General features: G+C 45.7%; 2 protein-coding genes across 5 annotated transcripts in view; one reads left to right on the top strand and one right to left on the bottom strand.

The window, feature by feature from the left end:
* The window catches only part of EFR3A (EFR3 homolog A), a 110415-nt gene extending 106517 nt beyond the window's left edge, over positions 1-3898 (top strand). For all 3 annotated transcript variants that reach the window (XM_082721099.1, XM_082721100.1, XM_082721101.1), the window contains exon 23: positions 1449-3898. In XM_082721099.1, the coding sequence (XP_082577225.1) occupies positions 1449-1554 (106 nt within the window). In that variant the 3' untranslated portion in view covers positions 1555-3898. The remainder of the gene's footprint in view (positions 1-1448) is intronic.
* Positions 3899-7650: 3752 nt separating this feature from the next.
* Positions 7651-13025, bottom strand: part of OC90 (otoconin 90) — a 31906-nt gene continuing 26531 nt past the window's right edge. Inside the window, exons 12-13 of one of the 2 annotated variants that reach the window (XM_082721098.1) lie at positions 11692-11798; positions 7651-9062 (exon numbers count right to left, since the gene is read on the bottom strand). In XM_082721098.1, the coding sequence (XP_082577224.1) occupies positions 8728-9062; positions 11692-11798 (442 nt within the window). In that variant the 3' untranslated portion in view covers positions 7651-8727. The remainder of the gene's footprint in view (positions 9063-11691; positions 11799-13025) is intronic. The other variant, XM_082721097.1, reaches the window with a different exon arrangement.

Below are 13025 nucleotides of genomic sequence, written 5' to 3'. Positions count from 1 at the left end.
AATGTGGGTTTGTGGGAGTAAGGAGAAATTGACTAGGGACACAAAGGAACTTCTTTTGAATGACAGACATGTTCATTATCTTTATTGGGGTGTGAGCACATAAGTGTATAAGTTTTTTGATTTTTGTCATACAGTATACTTAAAATCTGTGCATTTCACTCTGAAAATTATCCCTCAGTAAAAAAAGGGGGGGGATATTGCAAATATTAAAATGGAGATTGCAAATAATTATTAATTGCCAGCGGAAAAACAGAAACAACTGAATAGGTTAACAGTTTACTGTTAGACAAGTATATGAAGTTAGATTTGTGCATACATTAGTTAAATTCATTACTGTATGAATGGTAATGAAAATGTATTCCCATATATTCATAACTTTAAAAAACACTAACAAAGAACTATATAGGACATATAAAATAACTATAAATCTCTGAGATATGTATAGGAATACTTTACAAATGAAAACTCATGCCTTGCTTTGAATAGAAAGTTATTATCTTAATGACACCAGTTTTTTGCAGATAAATTTGTAGTTTTAGTCATAAGAAATCATAAATGATTTTTTGGTAAGTTTTTAAGCATTTGGCAAAACAAAACCCAAAGCACAGGATTGAGACTCTAAAAGTACAATTGTGGAAAAGCATTAGTATCATACAAAAAAAAAAAAAGTTGGTTTCCCATATTGATAAGAGAAGAACACCTGAGTACAAATACAGGTAGTGGACTCAAATAGACAGTTGGTTTTAAAAGAAACAAAAAGGATACTGAGTCTTTTGTGGATGTCTTTGGGATATGTAGCTCTACTGATAACCCCAAAATTAAAAATACGAATAGGAATGAATCCCCTTTTGCCACCAGATTGGCAGAGATTTAAAAAAAAAGAAGAAGAAGAAAAAGAAAAAGAGAACAAGTATATTCCAATGTTGAAAGTATAAATTACTAGAATTCTGGCAATATGTATCAAAGTCAAAATTATGAGTATGCTTTAAGAAATTGTGTTTGTAAGACAATTAGGATAAAAAGGATGTATATATAAGAGAAGACCTCTGAACATTATAATACTGGAAAGTGGAAATGAACCTGCATTTATCCCCTGAATTAGATCAGTCCGTGTATCCACATGATGAAATACCATGTTGTCAGTGAAAAGGATGACATGCGGACATGCAAAAGGTTTTTCTGCTTGTGAAGCAGAGCAAGCTTACCAGAATGGGTATGGTGTAAACCTGTTAGAAAAAATTATACACACACATGCTCAAATGAAAATGTCTGGTTCAAACTTAAGAACAGCTTGATCGCACTGTGGTCTTTTCCCCCATATGGCCTTGTAGCTCACCCGCAATGAAGCAGGGCGTCTCACTCTGCTGTTTGCGGGTAGTTAGGAGAGTGCTCTGAGAAATGAACGCTTTCCCGTGTCCCTGTTGACTGTGGCTTGTTCTCTCTTACAGCCCTCCTCCCAGTCCGTCAGGAACACTGACCATTACTTCTGGGCATGCCCAGTACCAGTCCGTCCCAGTCTATGAGATGAAGTTTCCAGATCTGTGTGTGTACTGAGTGGCTCACGAAGATCTCAGTGTAGAATCTAAAGCCGAAAAATTAAGGCCATGCTGAGTTTTCAGAGTTTACTTAATGCGTATTAACATAATTCTTGAGAATAACAGTGAGACTTCTCTTCAACCAAATGCTTGGCACATACCACATTGGAAATGGTGGAGCTGTCTATGATTTAGAATACTTTTAAAGATGGATTTCTGCCATGATCATTTCTTTTGCAATTCCTGTTGGCTTTCAGAGTTGGACATATATTGATGTCCCATTATTCCATAGTTAAACCGTATATTTTAAACTTTTCACAAACAGGTAATTTTTTAAAAATATTATGCCTCCAGAGGGTTGAAGATGTGTCAGGTATCTACTGTATTTCTTAAACATCTACACAACTGCTTAGAAATAGAATTGCTTTTGTGTTTGGTTATCTGCAAAAGCAAATACATACAAATATATTGCTAATCTTGGGGCTGCAAAACTGTTCTGTGGCTTGTTGTCCCCATGTTTTAGATGTTGTGATCTATAATAACATGTGATAGGCATTCCTCAACTTGTTTATGGTATGAGACATCTGTTGAGTAATATTCCTAGAATATGACCAACCCTAAAATTGCCATACTTAAAAGTGTCTAGTTCTTGTAATACTGTGTTTTCTGCCAAGAGTTTGACCATTCTACTTGAGAGAAGCATGGAGCTTACTCTTGGTGTTCCAAACTGTGCAATATTTTTTTACATCATAAGATGTATTAGTTTACAGACTATACTTTAAAATTATAGTAATATTTTGCTGTGGTTTCATTAATTAAATCAGATCTATATTTAGTGTAGGAAAAAAAAGACCTTTAAAACTGCTACTAGTTCACCTGTGAAGACTGTGTACATTTTGAGTTCTATCAAAAGCACATTATTTGCATTTTTATATTGTGCATTGTTTAAAATCTTCATAGTCAGAAAATTCTCCAGATGGACTTCTGATCTGTAAGATTTGAACTGTTAAGTTGTATGCATCTGTTTAGGATTTGTTCTATTACATTTGAAAAGAGTGCCTGTGGCTTTAGCAATCAAGTGTGCTGAGGATCGTCAGTTGTAAGCTCTGTAGATTTAAGCTACCAAGGTCATGTATGTACACTGCACAAGTGCTCACAGACCTGTAGTGTTTTCTTAAAATTATGTGCATTTTAGTGAATTCCATCAAATAGCAAAAATGAGCAACTCTCTTTGCAAGTCTTATAAAATTCTCATAGGACATTTTTATAGAATAACCTCTTTATAATTGTATTGCCTCTCCAGATTCAGTTTCTTTTTACAAAGAGCAAAATACATATCAAAAATTGTAGCTCAAAAACTAATTCAGTTTTTATCTTTTGTTTTTGTTTGAAAACTTACAGTGAGATTGGCAGGTTGTAAGTTTGTGTTTATGATTATTAGGCACCTATACAAGAAACAGAAAAAAGTCAGGAAGTGACAAAAGAAAAACCATACCCCAGATTTTTTTAATGAATTGAACTACAGCATCTTGAAACATCTTGCAAAAGATCCTAGTCATTAAAACCCATAAAATGATACACAGCCCTCCTGGGCGGTGTGTTAAATGTAGGTAGATGAGACTTTGTTTTCAGAATAATACTGCAGGTATTTAATGGCCTTCATGCAGCTGTCACTGTAACTTTGCCTCTTGATTGGGTAAAATGTGTCATCATATGACAGGTCAAGTTTTCTGTTTTTTATTTCTCTTTTATTCTTCTGTATTTTTAAGGAAGTATATTAATTTTTGTGCATTTAAAAAAATCTAAGCAGGGGGACATTCAGAAACAATCATCATCCACTTGGATGTCATTTTATAAATTAACACTGTGTGCTTTTGTATGAAAAATATATAATTTAATAGTATAAGTAAAGGAGATCTATATTCACTTGCACTCATACAAACAAACTTTACAAAATTTCATGTTTTTCTGTAGTTTAAAAAATGCATGTATTGCATGTAAAGGAAAACCATTTGAATTAATGTTTATCACATCTCTCCCTTGGTCTGTTTGTAAACTGTTGTGTGGGGTTTGCAGGTTTTTTTCTTGTTGTTGTTGTTGTTGTTTTTAAATCACAGTAGACATCTATATATCCTGGACGACTGAACTGGTCTTGTTAGTAATGATTCCTAAAAAGTGGGTCTTTTCTTTGGTTTGTCCTTTTCAGGAGATTGCAGGACTCCTGCTGGGTAATGGCTGTGTGTTCCGTTTATAGCCAGTTTGGAGGCTGAAAGTTTAGGATTTGCTGAAGTTCACCATATGGCTATATTTTTGTAGATATTTAAAACTCTTAATAAACTGTTACTCATTCTCTTTTTGCTGCATACACTTGCTTCATTTTTTTCCTTGACATTGAATAGCTAACATATGAACATTCCTTATATTTGTGTTGACTTCGACTGTTTATACAGAATTTGATTGTCATTGGCGTTTACCTGCATGTGCATACAACACAGACACCCCCAAATGCTTCTGAACTCATTATCTTATAGAGTAATGCTACACTTGACCAGCAATTAACATTTCTCTTCCTCCTATCTGAAAATGGAACTCATTTGTCTTAGTCATGCCAATATATGCAATAAATATAACAAGGTGAGTTTTTGAAATGTAAAGATTCACTGTGCAGTTCATAGGTAAGCAATAAAACAAAATCAGATTACTTCTGGACATGCAGATATTTGTAATAGCTATGACATTTACTGAATTAAGTTTATTTAATATTTTGCTTTAGTTAAAAATGAAGAGCTTTAGTAAAACTCGGGTTGCCAGGTGGCTGCGTCCGCACATTCATGGAAGACTCGGGACCCTAACTGCCGGTCACGACGAGATACGGCGCAGGCAGAGCTTTCTTCTCAGTACTCACAGTAGTGTGAGCTGGGAAAGTGCAGTGGCCTTCTCTGCATCAGTTTTAGTGTTAGCATCTCCGTCTTCTCTGCCTGTATAATGTAAACAAAGCCTCTAAGGGAACTCAGGGAACCTGAGTTCAGAACGACTCTGGTTCCCTCTGCCGCCCTGGCTCGCTTATTCCACCTCCAGGAAGCTGCGGTGTAGAAGCAGCAGTCTGCGTTACGTGCTGTGCCCCACGCTGTCTCTCCAGCCTTCCTTTGTTGCATCCCGTCCGCTGTTCTGAGAAGTACTGATTGCAAGCACCAAGTTCATATGAATGAAAAAGGAGAGCCAAGGTAGAGCATCAAGTGCTGCCTCCTCCTGCAGTAGAAGTTGGCTTTTACTTTTACAGTCTCTGCTTTAGGAGAACTTGCACTAAACTTGCACTAAAAGGCTTACACATGGGGATTGTTCTGGGTTGCGATCCCAGCAAACCTGGCCAGGGCCTGGCTGGAACTGTGAAATACAAGGAGAAAAGGCTCCTGAAGAGGACTTATGTAGGAACTGTCCGTCACTGGAGGTGCCTGGAGGTCCGTCCTGCTGGATGTTTCTTTTTTTTCTTTTAAAGATTTTATTTATTTGTTTGACAGAGAGATAGAGATCATAGGCAGGCAGAGAGAAGGGGGAAGCAGGCTCCTCGCTGAGCAGAGAGCCAAATGCTGGGCTGATTCCAGGACCCTGAGACCAGTGACATGGGCCAAAGGCAGAGGCTTAACCCACTGAGCCACTCAGGCGCCCCCTGCTGGATGTTTCTAATAAGGAGGTTTGTGAACTCTGATCTGGCCGCCCTGGTGATGAACTCCAGGGAAGCATGTACCCTTTCATCGTCAAGGTTGGCCTGTTGGCAGCAACCCCTCCCCCCCATTTCTGGATTGTGTGTGCCTGAGCGCTGAGTTGCCCATGCTTCCTTCTCAGAGAAGTCCTGTGTCAGAACGTAAGAAGAACAGAAGTTTGGAAGGCAGGCATTGTGAAATCCCACCTCTATGAACAAGGCAGGTCAGAGACCATGTAGCTGGTTAGCACAGCAGCGTGTGGAGTGAGAGGTAGACATTGGATGACATCGAGTCAGGTCATCAGTACCCAGCTGAGCACCATCTAGTTTGGCATTTAAGGATGCGACTAAAGCTAGGAGCATCAGATTGACAATTCCATACTTCCCTCATCTTGCTAAAGGAATCAAGGATTTTTAAAGATTGGAGATTTTAGGGTATGTTTGCCATGCTGATTAGATTGATACAGAAGAAGCGGAATAAATTAGTTAAAAAAAGGGAATACTGGGCCTGGGTGGCTCTATCAGTTAAACATTGACTCTTGATTTTGACTCAGGTCATGAGATCAAACCCCCAACTGCCGTGGAGTCTGCTTAAGATTGTCCCTCTCCCTCTGTTCCCTCCGACCCCCTCCCGCCCCCCCCCAGCTCTCCATCACCATGTGCATGCTTTCTCTCTCACTAAAGAAAAGGAAGCTTTCTCTCTCACTAAAGAAAAGGAAACATTTGCAAGAATCAAACCAGAGAAGGCAATAGAACCCTCATTATACACAGAGCGTAGTTGAAGGGATTAACTTTTGATCTGAGAAAAGAACACTTAATTGTAACAAGAAGGAAGAGAGACTGCCAGTAATTTTGTAGCTTTGGCAGCAGGAAAGAGGAGGGCATTCCCTTTGGAAACCTTCCATTTTCTCAGTGAAATATTAGCTGAGACCAGTATTGCCAGACAGTTCTCCATGGATCTGTGCATGTCATGTGACCATGCAGACACCAACAGCCTTCATGTATTCTAGCAAACGGAGTTGACTCTAGGAAAGTAGGAATGGTGTCACCCTTTGGAGCCAAGGGCAGACCTCACTTACCTATAAAGTATGCGGTATAGAGTCTTGTAAAGTAAGTTGATCAGGTAACGCACTTTGTAGAGTCATATAAAGTCTTACGTATAAAGATGATGTGTTTTGGGGTGCCTGAGTGGCTCAGTTAAGTGGCCAGGTCTTGATCTCAGGGTCGCTGGTTCAAGCCCTGTGTTGTGGAGCCTGCTTTAAAGAAATGTTCTGGGGTTAACAGTCAAGCAGGCTAACAGCCAGTATGTAGTTTCGGATCCCTAAACTTGGTTCTCCTGGGTAAGGAAGCCCACCTTGTGTCAGGTGTCACTTTGCCCTCTATGGTGCCCCAGAGCTTTAGGGACCAGCAGAAATACTGAGACTCTGGCTACTGCCTTTACTGTAGACAATAAAGCCTTTGTCTCTGACCTGGGGGTGCCTCGTGTGCTCTGCCAGCATCCATAAACAAAGATGCATTTACGAGTTGAAAGGAAGGTGAGATCTCAGACTCTTCACACTCCTACAGAGTCTCGAGCTGAGTACAAGGTTGTTGGTACAGGGGTTGGGGGACAGGAGATGAAGCACCAGCGGGGTCTTGGAGAGCAGAAAACACTTGAGGGACGCCTGGGTGGCTCAGTTGGTTAAGCAGCTGCCTTCGGCTCAGGTCATGATCCCAGCGTCCTGGGATCGAGTCCCACATCGGGCTCCTTGCTCCGCGGGGAGCCTGCTTCTCCCTCTGACTCTACCTTCCACTCTGTCTGCCTGTGCTCGCTCTCGCTCTCTCTCATAAATAAATAAAATCTTTAAAAAAAAAAGCAAAAAAAAAAGAAAACACTTGAAGAAGAGGTTGGTCGTCCACAGGAGGTTTTTGGATTGGGAACCAGAGCTGAGTAGGTCAGCTCTGTCGCTCTCTTGAGCAACATCCAGCCAACCATCACCGGCGAAGATGTGGTGAAGGCGCAATTACCACGCAGGTGGCCAGCCTGGCACTGGGAATGGACCTTTGGGACCTTGCTGCTGGCTGCAGGTAGGAGGAGCCAGCCAGCCATACCGTAGTTGAAGCCAGTTCCCCATCTGCCACTGACAGCCGGTCGCTCGCACCTGCACTTCTTTGCCTGAAGGCTCTCTGTGCCCGGGAGCCGGCTTTGCCCCTGTGTGCAGCAAGCCAGAAGGAGGTGTCCCCCTCTCCAGGAGTAAAGGCTGATTTGTCAGAAGCTGATCCCCATCAGTCTCCTCTCAGCGTGTAGTGTATTCTAGTTGTCACTGGCTCGGGAAGACACCCTTTACTGGCTACCTTTCCTGCCCTATTTTGCTCTCGAGTTCTTGTCAGAGGGTTCACTTCTGGGGGAACCCAGCTTTGGCTGTTAAGGTCACCTGGTGAAAAAGGTACGAATGTGTTGGATTCATCAAAAGGTGCTCATCATGGGGTGCTGGGTGGCTCAGTGGGTTAAACAGCTGCCTTGGCTCAGGTCATGGTCCCAGGGTCCTAGGAGGGAGCCCCGCATCAGGCTTCCTTCCCAGTGGGGGGTCCGTTTCTCCCTCTCCCTTCCCCCTGCTTGCTTGCTCTCTCTCAGATAAATGAAAAGTCTTCAAAGGAAAAAGTTGCTCATAACGTGCTGGAAAGCAAGGAAGGATGTCTCCTGTTGACTTGGCATCAGCACCTATTCATTTCTTAACTTTGTTGCCAACTTCAGAATATCTTCCTGCCGCAAGATCAGCCACACCGAACTCTAGCAGCTCTGCTTTCCCATCAGTCTGAGGAGCAGGCAGGGACCCTTACCCATCTCAGCACCAGACCTGTGATTTACAGGGGTTGAGAGCCAAGGATGTGATGTGAGCCAACGAGTTTGTGTTCCTATCGAATATGGAGAGAGAGTCTGGTAACACACTACCTTCTTTCTGCCTGATGACACAGGAGCATCTCTAGTGGGTCGCTGAGTGGGTGGATGGAAGGACGGGTGTGATTTCAGGCTTCTTACAATTACCATGATACTAATCTGCCTCTTGGAATAACTCAAATGGCAGGTGTGTTTTTAGGGACACATGCTAGAGCTGTCGTTAGTCCCTGGCACATATCCTTGGGTTATTGGTGTCCCACTAGTGAGTTTATAAGATTGATTAAATACATTCCTTCCCCCTCCCCCAAACAGAAGAAGAGAAGCTTTCAGTGCTGAGAGAGTGGAGATACTTTGGCTCCATGGCTCCATCATCTTACGTCCGGCATCTACTCACACACCAGTCTCTGTAGCATTTCTTCAAAACCAACCAAAGCCAACACCGATTGGAGTTTTTATTTAGCCCCCAGTGTGCACCGAAGGAAGTACAGAACACATTCCTGTGTGAGCTCACAAGCGTCACAGTGCACAGGGCTCGCTGGCTCTTCAGCCCTGGAGCCCCTGCTGAGGACGGGAGGACAGACAGAGGTGCAGGGGGGGACAGCAATGGGAGGAACCTACTGTGGGGGGCGCTTGTTGCTTTCTCCAGGGATCTCTCTGGGGCCTTGTCGCCTGGTCCCCACAGGACCAAGTGATTTTCCCAGAAATCTTCTGGTTCTTCTCAGGCCCTCTGTGCGGGGCATGGCCTCCTCGCTGTTCTCCTCAGAGCTGGAACCAGGGGAGGAAGCCCCAGGCGCCCCAGACATGCCGTCCTCGCAGGACAGCTGGGGCCCCTGGCACTCTTGTGCGCCCAATGACTTCAGGCTTTGGTTAAAGGAGGCAGAGGCCATGCATTCGGCCGCCGTCTGGTCACAGGCACAAAGCAGTTTTGCACACAGGCTCTGCCCCACACCTTAGAGGATAAGAACAGAGTAGCGGACATGTAATGCAAGGTGGCCTGTGGCCAGCCCGACGGCCCCTTCAGCCTTGTTCTTCCACCCACCATCTGGGAACCTCGCAGCATTCAGCGTCCATGTAATCTCCCTGCTAGGAATAGTCTCACTTTCTCCTGGTGAATTCATACCTGTTTGTCAAAATTCCCCTTGGCATCCCCTCCTCCAGAAAAGCCTCCCTGAGCCCCAGGGTAAGGGGACTACCTTCCTCTTGGGCTCCCATCCGATCCCACCTATGGCTCCTTCTCTCCAGCAGGTTGCGTGTTAATGACACTGTGCATGAATCGTCTGTGTCTCTGTTTACCTTTCCCTCTCACTGGATGGAGAGGAGGCAGAGCCCATGTGTTCCAAGCACCTAAGTCAATCCTTGACCCCTATTTCCTGAGTTGGCACTCGGAAAATATCTGTTGGACAGAACTGTTAAATATCTTACTTCCTTACTTCTCTGGGCCAGACCTTTCCCCTTTGTCATACGGAAGTAGTTCTTGTGCAATCTTGCCAGATAAAATATGGGATGCCTGATTACATGTGAATTTCAGATAAATATGTTCATGTAAGTATATCCATTTGGGGCATACTTACACTGAACAATTACTTTTGTTTATCTGAAATTCTAGTTAGTGTGTTTTTATTTGCTGGCAACCCTACCTGATTTCTTGAATATTTGTGTTGCCTGCCTTGGGGGTGGGGATGGAGGTCATCTGACTCAGATAAGTAATGTGTTGAAGGTACTTAGATACGCCTCCTGCAAATACTTTTCTTACCTGTAGTTTTCTATGAAGCTAGAGAAGTATTTGTTCCAACTTTTTTCCATCTGAACCTAACCATGAAGTAAAAAATCAGCCAGATTTTTTTTTTCCTCAGCACACAGACCCTCTAAATTCCTACACTGTTGCCTTCCAACACAAGGAAACTAAAGAAGGGGCGGGCAAACGAGGGGCCAAGAGCAGAGTGGACAACACACGAGAGCGTGCTCCCCCGAGCGGTTTTGGGCCTAGTGTCGAGACAGCACGGAGCAGGCTCTGCCCTGTTCTCATGACCCAGCACCGTGTGTGGTGCAGGACACTGCTCTGAGCTCACGGAGGGCTGACCTGGGTCCCTGGAGCCCCATCGGAGTTCAGACCCCCAAGGCCGTGCTCCTGGCTTCCTTGAGGCTGCAGGGATAGTGAAAGAGCCTTCTTCAGCTGAGTAGGTGAGATCGCACGGCATGGTGACATCCAATGATGACAGTAATCTGATCCTGTCACCTGTGGCTCTATACCCGTCCCGGCTCCTCATGCCCCAACAGTTCAAACCTCAGGTGATCATCTGGTGCCTGTCTAGCTCCCTGCCGCACCTGGCCACAGCCATCCCCCAGCGCCCCTTTCTGTTCCTACACTGCCAGAAGTTCCCCCAAATACCCTGGTGTTCCTCTTTCCCGTCTCCGGGAACATCCACACCCAGTGTAGCCATTTGGGAACCTGACAACGTCTTGTAAGCTCCCTCCACGCCCCCTCTTCCGACTGCTCAGTTCTTCAGCACCCTGTGCCCTGCTCTCCCGGCTCAGACCCCCTCCTGGGCTCCCAGGGCACCTGCACTCTCGTGAGCACTTCCACCCGGGATGAGAGCAGAAACCTGCGCATCTGTCTGTCCTCCGGGCTGTGGGGCACTTGAGGCAGGGATTGTGTCTGAGAGTTCCCAAGTTCCCAAGAGAGGTGTGTGGGATAGATAACGGAGTGAGTGCAGGAGTCATGAGGGACGCGTGAGCAGGGGGCTCCTGGGCGTGACAGGTGCATGCGGACCTCCAGGAGGCAGGGAGGGGCCCGCCGATGCCGAGGGAGGGCAGAGGAAGGGGAGGGGCCTCCATGGAGGAAGCACAAGGGTGGGAACAAGCCCTCGCAGGACTCTCATGACTTGCTCCAGGGAGCAGGGACTTGAAGCTGCAAAGCCTAGAGGAACTGCCTCCGCGGGCTGGACAAGGAAAGCTGGCCCCACGGTGCATGAGCTTGACACTCGCTCCCCGGGGTGCTGGTTCTCAGACACCCCGCGGACGGGGTGGAGAGGGTGGACGGGGGCTGCGGGTCCACTGCCTTCAGCCAGATCCGCTCCCTTTCCGTGGAGCTCCTTGGGAGGTATCACTCAGGACAGGGCTTCCACTTCTCCGGGAGATAACACAATGCCCTGAGAGCCCCCGGCACACGGACTGGGTTCTGGGTCTGAGGCAACGTGGTTTTCCAGGCCCCACTCCCGCTCCCCCCACCCACTTCTTTCTGCAGTGTGACCTCCGCCGCCACCTCTGTAAAGGGAGGACTCGGTGCCTCCACACAGGATCCCTGGGGCGTCTAACTCTGTTCATCCATCTGGAGAGCTGCGGCTGGCACACAGCAGGCATGCCATAAGCACAGCCACTTGCTCCTGGTCTGCTCCTACCCAGCTCTGACTTTTGGCAGCTGACTTAGCTCTTGAACTTCTGTGCCCTCAGCAGGATCGGTAATAAGTGTGCGTCACGGTTAAGAAGAGTATTAAATCACGTTGTAGACGAAGACATGGTTGGGGCAGCATCGGGAGGCCTGAACCCCATGTGATTCTGAGAAGGCCCCCAGCACTTACACTTGGCTGTACCGTCCACGCACAGCACTGGTGACCGAGGAAGCCTCCCGAGCAGGCAGCCCAGGCGTCTCACCTGCTCCACGCAGCAGTGATGGGAAAAACAGCACCTAAGACCAAGGAAAACCCAGCTGACTCAGGAACTCCTTCAAGGCCTGCCTCTCCCACAAACCCTATAGCAGGGAGAGAAGCCAAGGCCTCTGTTTCCGGCAAACACACAACCACCATGTATGGTTGTTTAGGTTGTGCACTTCACAAAGATACCACATCTAAAACCGTGTCAGTCACACTGTATGCATCCTACCATTAAAAAAATTCTTTGTGTTCTTATTATGACTCTGTTGATTGCAAATATGATTTGCATATTTATGATAATAATTTGCATCTGTTGAGATGGAAAAAAAGAGCTTGAGAAGAGGTTACCATTTTTAGTTTACACGAAGCTACCAGATGGACTAGCAGTGGCCCTGCCCCCTCTAACCTTTTACCTAATAGAACGATTAATCTCACATCCATAGGGCACCCCTTTGGACCCTAGCCTTGAGAGAGAGCAGAGTAATGACCTTGAGCATAAATAAAGAACATCTAAAAAAGCGTCCAGCTTGAAGCAGAGCCTCCGTAGCCATACTGGAACGAATCGGTGTCTTGCTTTATAGACAGCCCCCATCTGGGCCTGATAAAGCCTCACTGTCTCCACTGTGCCCAGCCCATAGATACCCAGTGGAATCTTGTGACGGTGCCAGCCCAGAGGAGCCGCCACTGTCCCCAAACCCTCCCACTGCCACTCACCCATCTGCAGATAGTTCTCACATGGTGTCAGAGGCCACAGCCAGAGCAGGGCTCCACCATGACCGGCTGCCCTTCTGTGGAGTTAGTGCTCAGCCAAGAATCGGCTTCCCCTGTTGCCAGTGATGGGGAGAGCCCCACGACTGTGCCTGCCACAGTGGCCGATGGCTGGAGGTCTGCGTCAGTTATAAATGGTCGCCCTGCTCAGCTGAACCACACACTCTGTGTGTGCACCTGCCTGGGGCAGGTGGTGGTGAAAAGCTAATCTCAGTGAAAATCTGAAGTCAGCGAGTGAATCAGAAATCACATATGATCACAAGACCCTTAAAAGTCACCCAAATTGCCCAGAATGTAAAGTATGCATGGTTTTGAAAAGACATCCCTGCAGAAAATGAGATCAATTTGAGTAACTCTTCCTTGGTCATGGCAATGGCTTTGTTTTAATTTTTTCCCCATGGAGGTCAGGGAAGCCATATTGTAACTTATTTGCCTGCTGGTCAAATCTCATGTTTTTGTGAAATATGGCCAGGGGTCAGGAGCAACCCCACTGT

The sequence above is a fragment of the Mustela nivalis genome, assembly GCF_964662115.1.
Source record: "Mustela nivalis genome assembly, chromosome: 2".
NCBI lineage: Eukaryota > Metazoa > Chordata > Mammalia > Carnivora > Mustelidae > Mustela > Mustela nivalis.
Note: the sequence above shows the minus strand (reverse complement) of the source record. Positions and strands in the feature narration are given on the sequence as shown.